This window comes from Calonectris borealis, chromosome 9, assembly GCF_964195595.1.
Source record: "Calonectris borealis chromosome 9, bCalBor7.hap1.2, whole genome shotgun sequence".
NCBI classification, from domain to species: domain Eukaryota; kingdom Metazoa; phylum Chordata; class Aves; order Procellariiformes; family Procellariidae; genus Calonectris; species Calonectris borealis.
In genome coordinates, this window is record NC_134320.1 from 19,777,222 (window position 1) to 19,791,615 (window position 14,394).

At 38.3% G+C, this 14,394-nt stretch overlaps 1 protein-coding gene across 1 annotated transcript; it reads left to right on the forward strand.

The window, feature by feature from the left end:
- Nucleotides 1–2,387: 2,387 nt before the first annotated feature.
- On the forward strand, nucleotides 2,388–12,723 carry HRG (histidine rich glycoprotein). The gene is made up of 7 exons (XM_075157681.1): nucleotides 2,388–2,661; nucleotides 6,125–6,232; nucleotides 7,465–7,552; nucleotides 8,078–8,244; nucleotides 9,653–9,769; nucleotides 11,111–11,197; nucleotides 11,836–12,723. The coding sequence occupies exons 1-7, from the start codon at nucleotides 2,464–2,466 to the stop codon at nucleotides 12,721–12,723; spliced, it is 1,653 nt and encodes a 550-aa protein (XP_075013782.1). The 5' UTR covers nucleotides 2,388–2,463.
- The last annotated feature ends 1,671 nt before the right edge of the window (nucleotides 12,724–14,394 follow it).

Consider the following 14,394-nt stretch of genomic DNA (forward strand, 5'->3'; position numbering starts at 1 on the left):
TTTCCTGCCAGCAATCTGTTTATAGAAATAGCTTCATTAAAACAACACATGAAACTTACAAGCAATAAATATAAAAACAAGATAAGTATTAAAAAAGATATCAAACTGGATAAGAAATGATAAAAATACATTATACTGACTCAAGTACAACCAATATTTAATTAACTGCTCTGACTGTGCCTGGAGTGCTTGTCCATGCCATACTTTAATAATAGAGTCCAATCTTTCTTTTCCAAAGAAATCAAGGACAAAACTCTACAGTGGGAACAGAATCTTACTTTTACTTCTGCAGTTAATTTTGCAGGAATTGTACATTTTCTACTCTTTATTCATAGTGTTTCTATTTCATACATAAAAAATACATAAGCCACTGTCAAGAAAATGATCGGTGTCACAATGAACAGCACAGACCAAAAGGAGGAAAAAAGAAAAAACAATCTGCAAACAATAGACAACTAAGGGAATTATGTTATAAATTACCTAATCTGATGCCTTTCTTCAATATGACTGCCCATTTGAAAATTTAAACAGTATTGTAAGTAATGAATGGGGGTGTGATTTGGAACACAGCAATGATGTGAATATTATTTTTAACTCATGAGATGTATTTCAAATGTCTTTGATTATTTACACAACATTTATTTCACCGTTTTTTTTCAATCTTCCAGAAGAAATTCTGAACTATTATAATGAAACATTATTAAAACATAAACAAAAGAAATGGCAAAAGACAATTGTAGTTAGGAGAAACATATGACCTGCCCCCGTTCTGCAAACCATTCCCCTTGTACTTTTCCAGTACCCAGAATCATTGTACTAGGGATTTAAAAGAGTACTTATCTGCTTAGTCCTTCTAGTATCCACTTAAGGACCTGCCGCCCATGAACTTTTCGAAGCCATTTCTGGCCCTGCTGATACTGTCTGCCTCCACAGCTTTCTGAGGCAACAAGTTCCAGAAGCTCACTACCCATTGCCTGGGGACTATTTTTATCCATTTTAAACTGATTCACACCAGTTTTGAGTGTCCCCAGTTCTCATATTGTAAGTCTCCATTTAGCTTATCTACTACCAGAGAACTGGTGTGTCCTGAACTAACTGTAAAAGAAAGCCACTGTTTCAGCTCTATGCATTTTAAAATATGATTTCTTAGACACCAGACATGCTAAAAGTTGGGGTTTTTTTAATAAGGATTAATGAAATGAGGTAAGGGTTAAGGATGATTACCCATTATATTTCCTGATGTTTCTCATAAAAATAAGTTGAAGTAAAACTTCAAAGCCAAACGTGTAAACTCAAGTCAATTATATAGCTAGCACTTTTTTCTATGAGAAGCTGATCCAACCCTTCACACCAACCAGGATTCGGAAAATTTCTCATCTGAATCTGATCTTTTGTCAGTCATTTTGGGTTCACACTGAATTTTTGTATTTTCTTATGCAGAGGTTGAATTTTGTATTCAAACTTCAGCTACTCCCTAACAAGCAATTACTGCCTTTTAAGAATGTCTTAAACTATCTTGAATAAAAGATTTTGAATAAAATGAGACAACGTCTTCTCCTTTCTGCTTAGCAGAGGATATCCTGTGAAAGGTATGAATTTTAGTATGTACTCAATTATTTTAATAAATACAAAAAAATTACCAGCAATTCTCTGAAGAAGTCTATGAAGGCTACTACAGCCAAAGAGCACACAAAACTTCTCAGATTGAGAAAGCGAAGGCAGCTTTACGTGGCTTCATGCCATGCCTACATTACATCAGTATTAAGCCAGTCAGTCCCATTCTGTGTACCAATCTGAAATGATGTAAAGCTGATACAAGTCTGCCCTAAATTTTCTCAAGCTGGAAGAGTAGCAGGTACTCACATAGAAGCTATGGACCACCAGCTTGCAAGCGTACCTTGAGCTACATCCCTTTTCCAAATCTGAGTGACATCCTTGTTTCCCTTTCACTAGTTCTCTGCTAGGTAAGGATCTGTAAAAACAGGGATATGGATATAGCCATCATCTGACCACAAATATTTCAGCATATTTTCAGTTCAACAGTTCAGTTTTTACAGTAAACAGAAAACCAAGATTGCGTAATATCTGCACACATGAACTGGACCTTCTTAATGCCAGGCTCAGCAGCACACCGTTAGAAGCTAAATATTTTTCATAGTAAAACATTATTGCACAATGCCTGCTTAAAGAATCACAAACATAGTCCCCTTTGATGGGTAGTCCAGAGAGTATTATAAGGCCTACTTTCCTCAAAATCTGCTCAATCACTATATAATAATTTACTTGCTGTTTGCAAACATTAATCCAGGGTCAAGGTAATGGCCCTGTGACACAACACTTAAATATATGTAAAACCATGCCCTTTTAGCATTCATTTATAACTTCGGTGGGCTACTCTGATTTAAAAGCAGGCTACTGGCTTTATCAGACCATGGGCAGAAGTGATCAAACACCGCAAACAAAATGCTGCTTCTAGCTTCAGCTTTTTTCCTAACACTACTGCAGTACTCTAATGCCCAAAACAAAACAAGCATTACACCTGCAGACTGTAGTACCGTTGAAACAGATGCAGGAGTGGCCCTGGATTTGGTCAATAAACATCGCAGAGATGGCTATGTTTTTGGTTTATTCCGTGTTGCTGATGCACAAGAACTACACAGAGTAAGTATCAATTTAAAGGCTGATTTACACAAGACTGATTTTAAAATAATGAGCCAGATCATTAAAAGCTTATGTTTATTGCTTTTAACAGAGCAACGTTGATGTAATTCAATGAATCAGCTCTGATTTACACTATCTAAGTATTCATTTGTGCATGATTTATTGTACGTAAACTTGATTTCAAACTATGCTGAACGCCCTTTATTCTCTTGCCCGACAGGATGTTAGTGTAAGAGATGCTCTGAACAGCTTTATACCACACCGGAAATTAATCTGTCCTGTCTGTTGTCAGGTCTCAGATGCTATATTCAAAATTTATATTTGGAGGGTTTCTTATTCTGCGAATGTCTAACATTAATTAGATCAATGTATCCTGCAAGATTGGTATTTTGTTATTATCTTAATTTTGGAGATAGCTGGATAACTGGAGGGAAAGGGAAAAGGCAGAGGAAGCCAAAGGAGATGAAAATGCCACTCAGCAAAACAGAGGAAGGGCTGGATAGAGAATCCATATCAGTCATTTCCTATTTCCTTCCTATTTCTATTTCTGTTTCCTAGAGAGGATACATAAGCCTTTCTCAATGATTATCTAAATGCCAAAGCAAATCAACAGCAGAAAAAGCAATAGTATACAAAATTTCTTTAACTAGTAGACAAAAGAGACCAAGGACATGCAGATTTAATAATGCACCTGGCTACCTTTTAGCTGCTTTGCTATGAAACTAGAATCCAGGCAGACATGCACTGTTTAAGAAGTGTATTACACATCTCAGTATGGCCACTGAAAAAGCAGGCTAGTTTTTGATGGAGCTGCTTAAGACTGCCTGTTAGGACAAGAAAAAGCTCAGAAAGTGACCCAAAGCCCAGATTCCTACAGGTGTTCGGGCATACTTTCAAAAAACCTGATGGATTATTTTGCTTTTCAAAGACAAGGAAGTGGCAAGCGATACTATTGGGTTTTATGCCATAGCCAGGTAGTAAAGGGCTTATGTAGGAAGCAATCAGTCTTCTTCAGCATTAAGAGATTTAAACCCTCAGGTCTCCCGTCCTTGAAGAATACTGCTGCCATGCAGCTATGTGTGTGCCACCCCTGTGAAGTGAAGCCACTGGGCAGTAAGACATGCAAAATTCATTGGATGAATGAGAAAAAACATAGTTGTTTCTAAAAAGAAGAATCTCAGTATTTCTACATTTTAACTAATTATTGACTACATAAACTATAGAACCATAACTTGGAATAGGGGCCAGAGCTGAGGATTCACATTTCCAAATGAATGCTATAACCACTAGACTACCATGCTTATGTTTTGCTTTGTACCCTTAATGAATTTTGCTGACTTTGGAGTCCAGGGCCACAGCTTCAGCTATCACACAGAGTCCATCAGAACGGAAAAGACCCTTTTATCTATCTTTCTGCTAAGGAATTCTCCCTGTAAGGTCTCTGTACCTTCTCAGACCCAAAGCCACCACGTGTGGTCTCCTGCATACTGATCATGTACACTATTGTGCAAGAAATTATGTTGGCTCCACTGCCAAGATGACATTAAAAAAAAAAATATGAGAAAAAGAAAAGAACAGAACACTATTTTGATTATCTCCATGCCATAGTTTGCATTAAGTCTATCACATCAACCCCCTTAGAAACTTAAGCAGAGCAATTCCTAGCAGCTGGATCTCTACTGGATTTACATGGGAGTTCTAGAAGCATAAGATACTCAAGTATTCACACTAGGACAGTTCTGGGCCTGTGCGGTGCAGAACTTCGCTGCCCAAGATCCTTCTAAAACAACCAAGAAGGCACCAAGATTTTTTTTTTCCCAAGAGCTATCCAGCAGACAAACAGAGGAATCTTCTACTGCATATTTGGATGTAGACACAAATGGATGTTTCACCCAAACTCTGCTTTAGGCTTTATTGAATCCAAATGCATCCTGCTGAAGAAAATAAATATTTGCCAGGGATGAATTGGCTTCTTTAGCATTTCACAAGTTTGGGCGACAAAGTGGATGTATTTAGTTATTTCAGTTTTAGAGGGCTCCTAGTGAACAGCACATTTTACAAAAGACTATCTTACCTATCTTACCTTTCCATTCAGTGCAATTCCATAAATACAAATAAGAAAAAAATAGTCTTTCTCACTGTCTCTGTTCTCTTCTCTGTCTGCATTTTACTAATATGTTGACAGCAGCTTGAAATTATTGGGATTTATAAAATAAAATAGAAAGACTAACTACCCCTAAGCAGAGAATAATCATGTGGCTAGTGGGCAGGATGGGTGTCCAGGACAACTATATTCTTTTCCTGATTCTGCCATTGAATAACATGTGTCTTTGTCACCCAGCCCCTATTTTAAAAAGAGAGACAATGTTAAGACATACACACACTGCAAAACTAGTCTTTAACATTACACTGGTGGACTCTTACTAATAAAAATATTACACTAGACTGCAGTAATTCTTTCTCTATAGTCTCGTCTATACAGAAACTGAAAAAGGAGTCTGAACGTATGAAATTTCATAAAACCTGAGGACACATTCACAGTGAAGGGCTTTGCATCATTTTATCTAAATGACAAAATAAAATACGTCTGTGTTCATTCTGAATGTCCATACAGGGGTTGCATGAAGTTTAAATAAAACATTCCAAATGTGAATTGAGATCCATTTTCCTGCAGAAAAATACAAAACTCTTTCTGTGGGCCACCAATAATTCCTAACACCACATTCCATTACACTGGCAGCAAAATTCAAATTCTGATTCTCCATCCTATTTGCTCAGGAGACAGAACATACTAGAAGAATTTCAGAGCTAAGGCTCCTGACTTTGTAGGGTTTATTACAGCTTTGTTGCATCACTCCCTGAATAAACTGAGCAGGAAGCAAAGTTCTGAAAGAGTATCTAGTCACTAAGGTCATTAGAAATGGATGTAGCTATATAATTGGCTGCCTAGACAACTGATTTCAATCAGTTCGATCAATATGTTCTACGTGAAAACCAGAAAGAGGGAATGGCAACTTTTTAACATTGGCATTTTCCCTACTTGATGGATGCCAGGTTAACAACAGACTCTTCTCACAGGTTCTCAATAAAAGGATAAGAGGCAACAGTTGTAGGTTGCAGGAAGGGAAATTCTGACTAGATGTAAGGCCAAAAAAAAATAATGGAGAAAGTGGTTAAATACTGGAACAGCCCAGAGAGGTTGTGGAACATCTGTCTTGGTGATATATAGAAATCAGTTGAATCTAACTTTGAAGTTAGCTTTGCCTTGAGCAAGTGGCTGGGCAAGATGACCTCCAAGGGTCCCTTCCAGCCTAAACTCTTTCTACGCTTGTCAGCTCAGAAAAACCTTAATAGAGAACTAGGGAAGCTACATTACAGATTAAACATATCTACTTCAAAAAAAGTTTCTTTCAGACCAGACTTCTTGTATGCAAACTTTTTTTTACCTGCACTTCTCTTCCAGGGAAATTCATCAGTCCTCTACTTAACTTTGGATGTGTTGGAAACTGAATGCTCTGTATTATCCAGAAGACACTGGGAGTCTTGTGAATACAGTGACACCTATTCCATGGCAAGTAATGGCACCCAGGCAGAGTCACATGTCAATAATGCATTAACTTGATCTTCATCTGAACTGCCCAGAAATCTCTGTGTCACAAAATCCCTAAGTGAAGACTAGGCTGTAATATCGCTCACTATAAAATAAAATCTATTGAGTTCTAGAGTTGTTAAACATAAGCTAAAGGTTTGGTAAAGGTTTGACTCCTCAAGTAAGTGCAGCTTTATTTAACTGTTGCCTTAATTAGTTGTCTCAAAGGAGCTATACTCCGCATTCCACTGCTGGTAGCAGTACTGATGTTTTAAGAATAATTTGCTGACAACTGAAGGGCACCAGAAATTTTTTTTTAAGCATGTTCCTAGTATATTAGCCAGAAATACCAGTATGATATTTTATCAGTTTTCTGTCATAGCGTTTGTGGTATGACAATGTAAAATATTGGTAGTATCAGTACACATATGATATGTAGTAATACTTGTCCTTTATTGTTGCAGTCCAATGCAACAGACAATTATTAAATTACATCCCCTAACCCCAGCCCTGACCTGTTATTGACATATCATAGCAGCTGCGAATATTTTCTTCCTATTCTGACTCCACTTTGGCAACAAATGTAAGTAGATGATAAAGATACTAAACACTGCACATATATGCAACCCCGGTCACTTCAGTGTGCTGTTCACTCTTCTAATCTGAAGCACTTTTATATTTTTGTCACTAACACCACCAGACTGGGATGAGAACTACCAGTCCAAAACTTTATTTAAACAGGAGAGTGGTGATACTACCACACAGGACAAAGCAGAAAGACATGACGAGAGAAGAGAATAGAAGGCATTTACTCTTTTTATTAAGATGGGGAAAAGGAACGGGAGAAAAGGTCCATCCACTTTTTGATAAAGATTTATGTAACCTTGAGTATCTCTGGCATCCTAACTTCCCCTGCTAGCTAGTATTACTTACTGTAAATAAGTATTATAATGACCAAGAAGGCTGGTTTAGTTTTCCATTGCCCACTCAGTCATGCAAACTGAGAATTAAAACAAAGCCTCTTGTAGAGGAAGATCCCCTTTTATCTGAACACAAATTTTGAGCAGTATCAGATCAAACATTCCATTAATGACCACATCTGCTATTCTTAGCAGTACTGTACATTAAAAGGAAGCGTAATTTCTATGATCACCTACATCCAATTAAATCCAGTGAAAATAACATCATAATCACATATTCTTTTTTCCTCTCAGGACTTTGGGCAATGTAAGATTATCACATATACAAGCCAGCTGCTGAAGAAACCTCAACTATATGGATTTAATTGTACATTAAGTCCAGGTAAAATAACCACTGTTGTAAGCCAATGCATACCTCAAACCAGTCCTAGTACCAAATTACAAGTCTATGCACTACTAGTGTATAGTAACCGTAACAGATTCATTCATCTGCTTGCAATTCATGTTTTAGATAATTCAAATGGAATGTTAAGAATGAGTAATAGAATTAAAGTTAGCCTACTCTTCTAAAGCAGACTTTATTAATGTCAGATGATATCACCATTCCAGTCCACCAAAACATGACAATGAATATCAGAAAAAAAGTGAACTTGGAAAGAATGCCCATTTGGGGTGGTAAGATTCTAAGGTGGAGCTAAAAGATTTATAAAAATACTCATGTTCACAGGTTTGTGTTTTTTTCATGTTAGAGGACAAAACCATATTTGTGGAGTGAGGGATAGGTATTTCACTTCCAAGGAAATGCTTGCATTTCCGTTTCCCATTATGAGTTCACATTAAAGGCACATGCACACTCCCAAGAGTATTAATATCCATTGCAATATTAGTAAGTTCTCTATTTTCACAGTTCCTCCTGATCTATTAGAGTGCAAAGATTGTCCTGTGAAAGTTGAAGTCTTAGAAGTCACTGAGCAACATAAAAATATTGCTGCAAAGGCTTTGGAGAAATTCAACAGTGAGGGTAACCAGACAAACTACTTTGACGTGGACAAAGTTGAAAAGATTTTAAAAATGGTAAGTGGCATTTTGTCCTAGAATTACTTATAAACGACAAAATTTTGTGAGCGGCTCCAAAACCATGGGACCAGAACACAAACCCTTCTAGGATCAGAACTATTGCTTGTCACCTCTCAGCATAAATCATCCACTTAAAACTGAAGGTCCTATTTCTGCAAAGACTTGTTATCAACTTTCATTTAGGCATGTGAAAGCAAAAGGATTTCTCATCTGCTAAAAACTATGGCAGTGTGATGGCATCCAAAATGTAAGAGCCTTCTTTGTGTGCATATTTTTATTTTGAATGCCTATTTACCTATCATATCATAACACACAAGAGTTTATTTGCTACTGACCTGAGTCCTTCAAGATGTACAGTCATGTGTATTATCACAGTTGTACATTCTGTCAACTGAAGTCAGATAATTTTTTACTCTTAGAATATTTAGCACATGGGTACAACACAAAGTGGAACATGCTCAGCATCATTTTGACTCTGCTGCAGAGCAAAGCAGCACTCTGAGAGCTCTGAAGGACAGGAGGTAAATTTTTATCTGTGCTGTACCTCTTGAAGAACTACTGGCTCTGGCAAATAACTCCTCCATCTTTGAGTGATGTCGACATGAAGACTTATTCTTTGGGTGTTTTGAAGTATAACTCTCACATGACCACAATTTCTACTCCCATTTAGCAAGTGGCTGTTTTCAGATTGCCTGGATTCATGGATTTCTCCCTAAATTCTTTGTCTTCACACTTCGCTGTCTTTAGCTACAGTGACAATTTAGATTGTACCACTGGATTTCAACAGACTGCATAACACTTAGAAACTATGAATTACGATAAAAAAAACCCCATAAAGTATGTGCATCCACTTTTATCCAATTTAGTTAAACTAGTGAAACTTGTGTGCACACACATGCTATGGACACCTTCAACACAGACTTGAAACAAACTACTGCTACAGTTGGAAATTAAAATGAAAGCAACAATCTCACAGTAACTGGCAGAATTTCATCCCAAATTAACATCAGCACTGTAGTTACTATGCACTCCCATCACTGGAAAGGCATGGTTGCCATCCAGTAGATCTCTGTATTTTCACAGGAGCAGCAGTTCAATTTAGGGAGAAGACTCTAAGGACGCTAATCCCTAAGAATACAGGGTGTAAAAGTAACAGGTTTTATAACACACACATACTAGACAAAGAAATAAAGCAACCATTTCTGGAACTCATAAAGGTGTGAGGCAAGTAAGGTATAAATTATCTAATCTATTTTCCTTACTGAATATGCATATATGCATGAACATTTGAAAAACACAGGTAATGAAAGCATGAGGTAGACAGGATTTTGACAACAATATGAAGTATGGTTGCTTTTAAAATTACAGGACTTTAAATACACCTTGTTTGACCTCTTGGTTTCAGACTGCCTCCCGTGAAGGTCACATTTTAGGATTCTCTATAAAAGAGACCAACTGTTCCAAATCTGCAAAACAAGCAGATCAGGCATTGGAATGTGATTTTCTGGATGACTGGCACGCTGTAAGTAAAGTCTTAGAATGAGAACTGATACAATGGGTGGCACCAGGAAGATCTTCCCACAATATTTCCAAGCGTTTCTTGAAAGCATGCACCCAAACTCAAAGTTAAAAATCCAGCCATTCCTTAGTAAATCGTTCATGCTATTTTCATAAAAACTTCTACACTAACATGAGTCATAGATCTTGAAAAAAAACACATGTATTATGTTATCCCAGTGAGCCCAGGGCTACTTTTTTTTTCCTCTGCTGCGGGGGAATGGAGAATGGAATAATTCAGGCTTGTCTGCAGATTACTATCAAAGTACTCTCCTCACCCCACCTTTCCATTACAATAATAGCCTACATCAAAGAAACAACTAGGCGAGATCATAATTTCAGAATAAATTATTCCCCAGAAATGAAATTGAAGGAATGAAATACAAATATGGAAAAAATAAAACATGTAGAACTTTTTTTAAATCTACATCCATTTTCTTCTCTGGCTCTTTATACTCCAGAACACTGGAAAAGGTTGGGAATGAACTGGTAGCAGAGCCAAAAGTTCACTAGAATGAAGCACAAGCCAGACAGCTAGAGGTTTTGAATTCTGTTCTCAATGCTGCCACTGGTGTGTGTGTGTATAATGCTATTAACATTTGTAATCATTGATCATAATAGGCTACTAATGGCCCAAATATATATCAAGATAAAGCATCCACTACAGAGAGCATACACAGAACCCCTTACCCGAGTTCTGTGCTCTTTCACAGGAGCAATTCCACACATAACAACTGGACAGCAGGTAAAAGTCACAGCAAACAGGATGCTAAAGGAAGTAATGCTAAAAGATTACAACAAATTACTTTGCAAAAAATAAATATGGAAGAAAGCTCTACCTTGAGCTTTGTCTGAAACAGCATAGCTACACAGTGTCCGTTTTTGAGGACTTAGAGCAAAATTTCTGAATAGCCCAATCTGAACAGATGTTTCATAAGCAAAGACAGAAAAAAAGGAATAAAAATCAGTCACCCACAGGGTACTCGTTTTGAAGACATCAGTAGCTGACCAATTTCTTACAGACATCAAAAGAGAAGTAAGATGGAGAGTAGTAGCCCTCTAGATGCACATGGCAAAGTGGTCTTCTCAGTCAAGGACACTCAAAAATGTCATATATTTTAATCATCATTAACCACTGGCAAGTATCACTGGTCAGAAAGCTCAGGATCTAGCTAAGTTATGTAAACATACTTAGGTATCGAAGGAACTAGCCTAACTTCTAAAATGTTCAACTTTCAATAGCTTCTATTAACTCCGTCACAAGAACCCAGATGTGCATTGTTTTTTTTTCTTTTCTTTTGCTTAGCACATGGGATTCTGCAAGGCAAGAATTATCAGTGACCCAGATGAACCTGATGGAACAGATATAAGCTGTGAAATCTACCATCCCTGGGTATGCACTCACTGACTGAAATGTCTCTGGCTATATCCTCATGCAGGCTACAGCAACCTTAGTCCAGACTGACAGATGATTGCAACTGTTGTTTATGTCCCTTTATTACTGCCTGGGTATGATGCAGCATGTCAGGACAGATTGGCATTTGACTGCTGGATCAATCAGAGGATTAATTAGAATTGAGCTGTCCCTACTACTCCTTCCAAGACTGTCTTCTCTCAGTCCAATCATACTCCTTAGTTAAAGTGAGTAGAGATTGGCAAACAAGTTCAAAGGAATTTTAGAAAGCAAGAGGAGCGGAGATGATCTTTATCATATTTGGTATTCCAGTTTATATTACAACAGCTACTCCAGTGTGGGTTTTATTTTGTTTTGATCCATCACAAATTTTGCTCAGTTGGTTCTATCATTTCATTTTGTTACGGTGTAGTATTTCCAGATGATTTTCAGTAATTTGGCATTTTGTCATCTACTCCTTCTCTTCTACCTTGAAAAAAAACAGGGTTTTTTTCCTTACAGATCACTGGAACTGTAAATGCAAACCTACTAACTCCCACCTCTCTCTTTCTCACCACTTTCTTCTGTCTTACTAACATCTCACTTAATACTTCCTCCCCTGGTGTTTTTATAAACAGCAGCATGACTATGGGCAAAGATGCAGAAATTCAACTCTGGGACAGCCACACAGACATCCCCATCCCCATCATTTTGGTCACAGACATCATCACAGACATCGTCACAGACATTGTCACAGACATCATCACAGGCATGGATGTCCACCCTCTTCCCAATCCAGACCTGAAGACACTGAGCATAACCATAGTTTCAAAGAAGACCATCAAGACAGCCATGAAGGACCTGCTCCTCCTCCTCTCCCCCATAGTGGACCACATCACCACCCTCACCCTCCACACCACTGTCCTCCACTTCCTCCCCATGGTGGACCACATCACCACCCTCCTCCTCCTCCCCATGATGGACCACATCCTCCTCCCAAAGAGGAACCACAACATCCCCCTTCTGCTCCTCCTCCCCATAATGAACCACACAATCCTCCTCTTGGTCCCCATCATGGACCACACTGTCCTCCCCCTCCTCATGGACGACATCACCACCATCCTGCTCCCCATCATGGACCACAGCACCCTCCTCCTCCAGGACACCCTCCTCATCTCTATCATCACTATTACAGACATCACTGCAACAAGACAAGCATATCGGGAAAGTACTTTCCATTCCAAATAAGAGGAGCTGTCTATCACATTCCAGTTCTAAATCAGCAGGATTCTCTCACACCTCCCACTGCAAACTTTCCTGAGCTATCCCAAAGCAAACCTCACTCCTCCAGCACTGGTGAAGGTATTCCCTTCACTGGCTCAAGTCTAAAGGAGATACCAGAAGCTCCAGGTTTTCCAGATCACCCTACACAATCAAAGTCATGCCCAGGAAACCCCAAACTTGTTCTTCCAAAAATTTTGCCTTTATTTCCATATAGCTCCATGGCAGAAAATTCTCCTACATGACCTCAGAGAAAGATGTTCCTGGCTTGAGAGTTGCAGGGCCAATGACAGTTGTACAATGAATAAAAACAGCACGTGGAGAAGGGGAAAAAGCCTACAATTTCTAGGGAGGAGAAGCACTGAAAATAATGATTAAGACAAGTATTCCAACCTGCCTCTTGATCCCAGCTATCTCAGACTCCACTGTAACTGAAAGGCTCAAAGTTCTGAGTCCCTCAGATAAAGTGAATGAGTACAAATCTCCCCAGCAAACAACGCTCCTTTTGTTCTAACAAAAAGGAAAATTCCCTAATAGTGAAAACTACCATCTAAAATCTTTCATTTTCTCATCATTCATAATTATAATGTACTTTTCTGAGGAAATCTGACCTAGAGGAAACCTGATCACCTTCCATAAAAAATGATCCACAGCACTACATTCATGCTTTATAAAGATTAAAAGAAAATAAAAATATGTAAGAATTTTTTTTCTTGACACAGTTGCCAAAGTTTTGTCTTTTTTGTTACTATGGATGTTAGCTGCACCGTAAACACCCATTAGGCATACTCTAGCATAAATTGACTAATGGTGGTTGGGTTACCACCATTATCTAGAAAAGGTCTGAGAACAGTTAATGACTTGTAGTGTAACACTGCAGGGTGGCCTGCACAGGTACTTCCATTGCTACAGTTGCTGGTGGTGATACACCAGAAATACTACATTCAAGGACAGCCCTTTTCAAATAGTTCGTAATTGCTCTCAGGGGAGGAGAAAAGCAGATGCATGTAATAACCCTTTCATGTAAATGTTTTCTTTATCACTGAACCTTCCTCACTGAAAACTGAGTTGGGAGGAGCAGGAAGAAAGAATACTGGTGTCTCTTTACACTCTAGCCCCCATCAAGGTAAAGTACATTCAGACAGACCTGGGACCCCAACGAGTTAGTCCAGACAGTTATCCCATGAGCAAGAACATGGGATTAATCTCAAAAAATTAGTAATTTGGTCCTCCAAGTAGCTTTTTAATGGCATAAAGTAAAATACAGTGTGAGGGCTACATTGAAGAAAAAGAAACAAAATGGGGACAGCATTTTGTGTAACTGAGTGAAGGTTGTCTAATTTTTAAAAGTGCGTTATCATGTACGAACATCCTTATTTCTGGCATAGTTTATCTACAAAGTCTCTAAAGTGCATTTTCTTTAACCAAAACTTGTAGCAAGACACAACTGGAACACTGGAGCTGAGGCAATGCCAAGGTGTTCACAGATTCAAAGCAAAGCTATTTGGTGCTCAACACTGGAGACAAGCACCAAATGTTCCCAGCCAGCTCTAATTCTGGCTCTGCCAGACACAGGCAACATTACTTAATCCCCTGTTCTTGGGCATCACTTTCCCTATCTGTAATGACAACAACATTATGAAGACTGATTAATCCATGGTCCAAATGCAGTCTCCACATGGCAGCAAAGATGGACACTTCCAATAGTAGCGTGAAGGACAAGGTTTATCAAGTGTTGTTGAAGAGTTATGTGACATTCAATGATATGCATCTGTCCAAAGACTTTTTTCAAACATGTTCTGACTTCTCAGAACCATTGCAGTCTGAACACTAAACAGATTTATAAAATTTACAAGGTTGTTGTCCAGAACCAGAACTTCATTACCACTATGACCTTCTCGGGTGTTTTGTTTAAG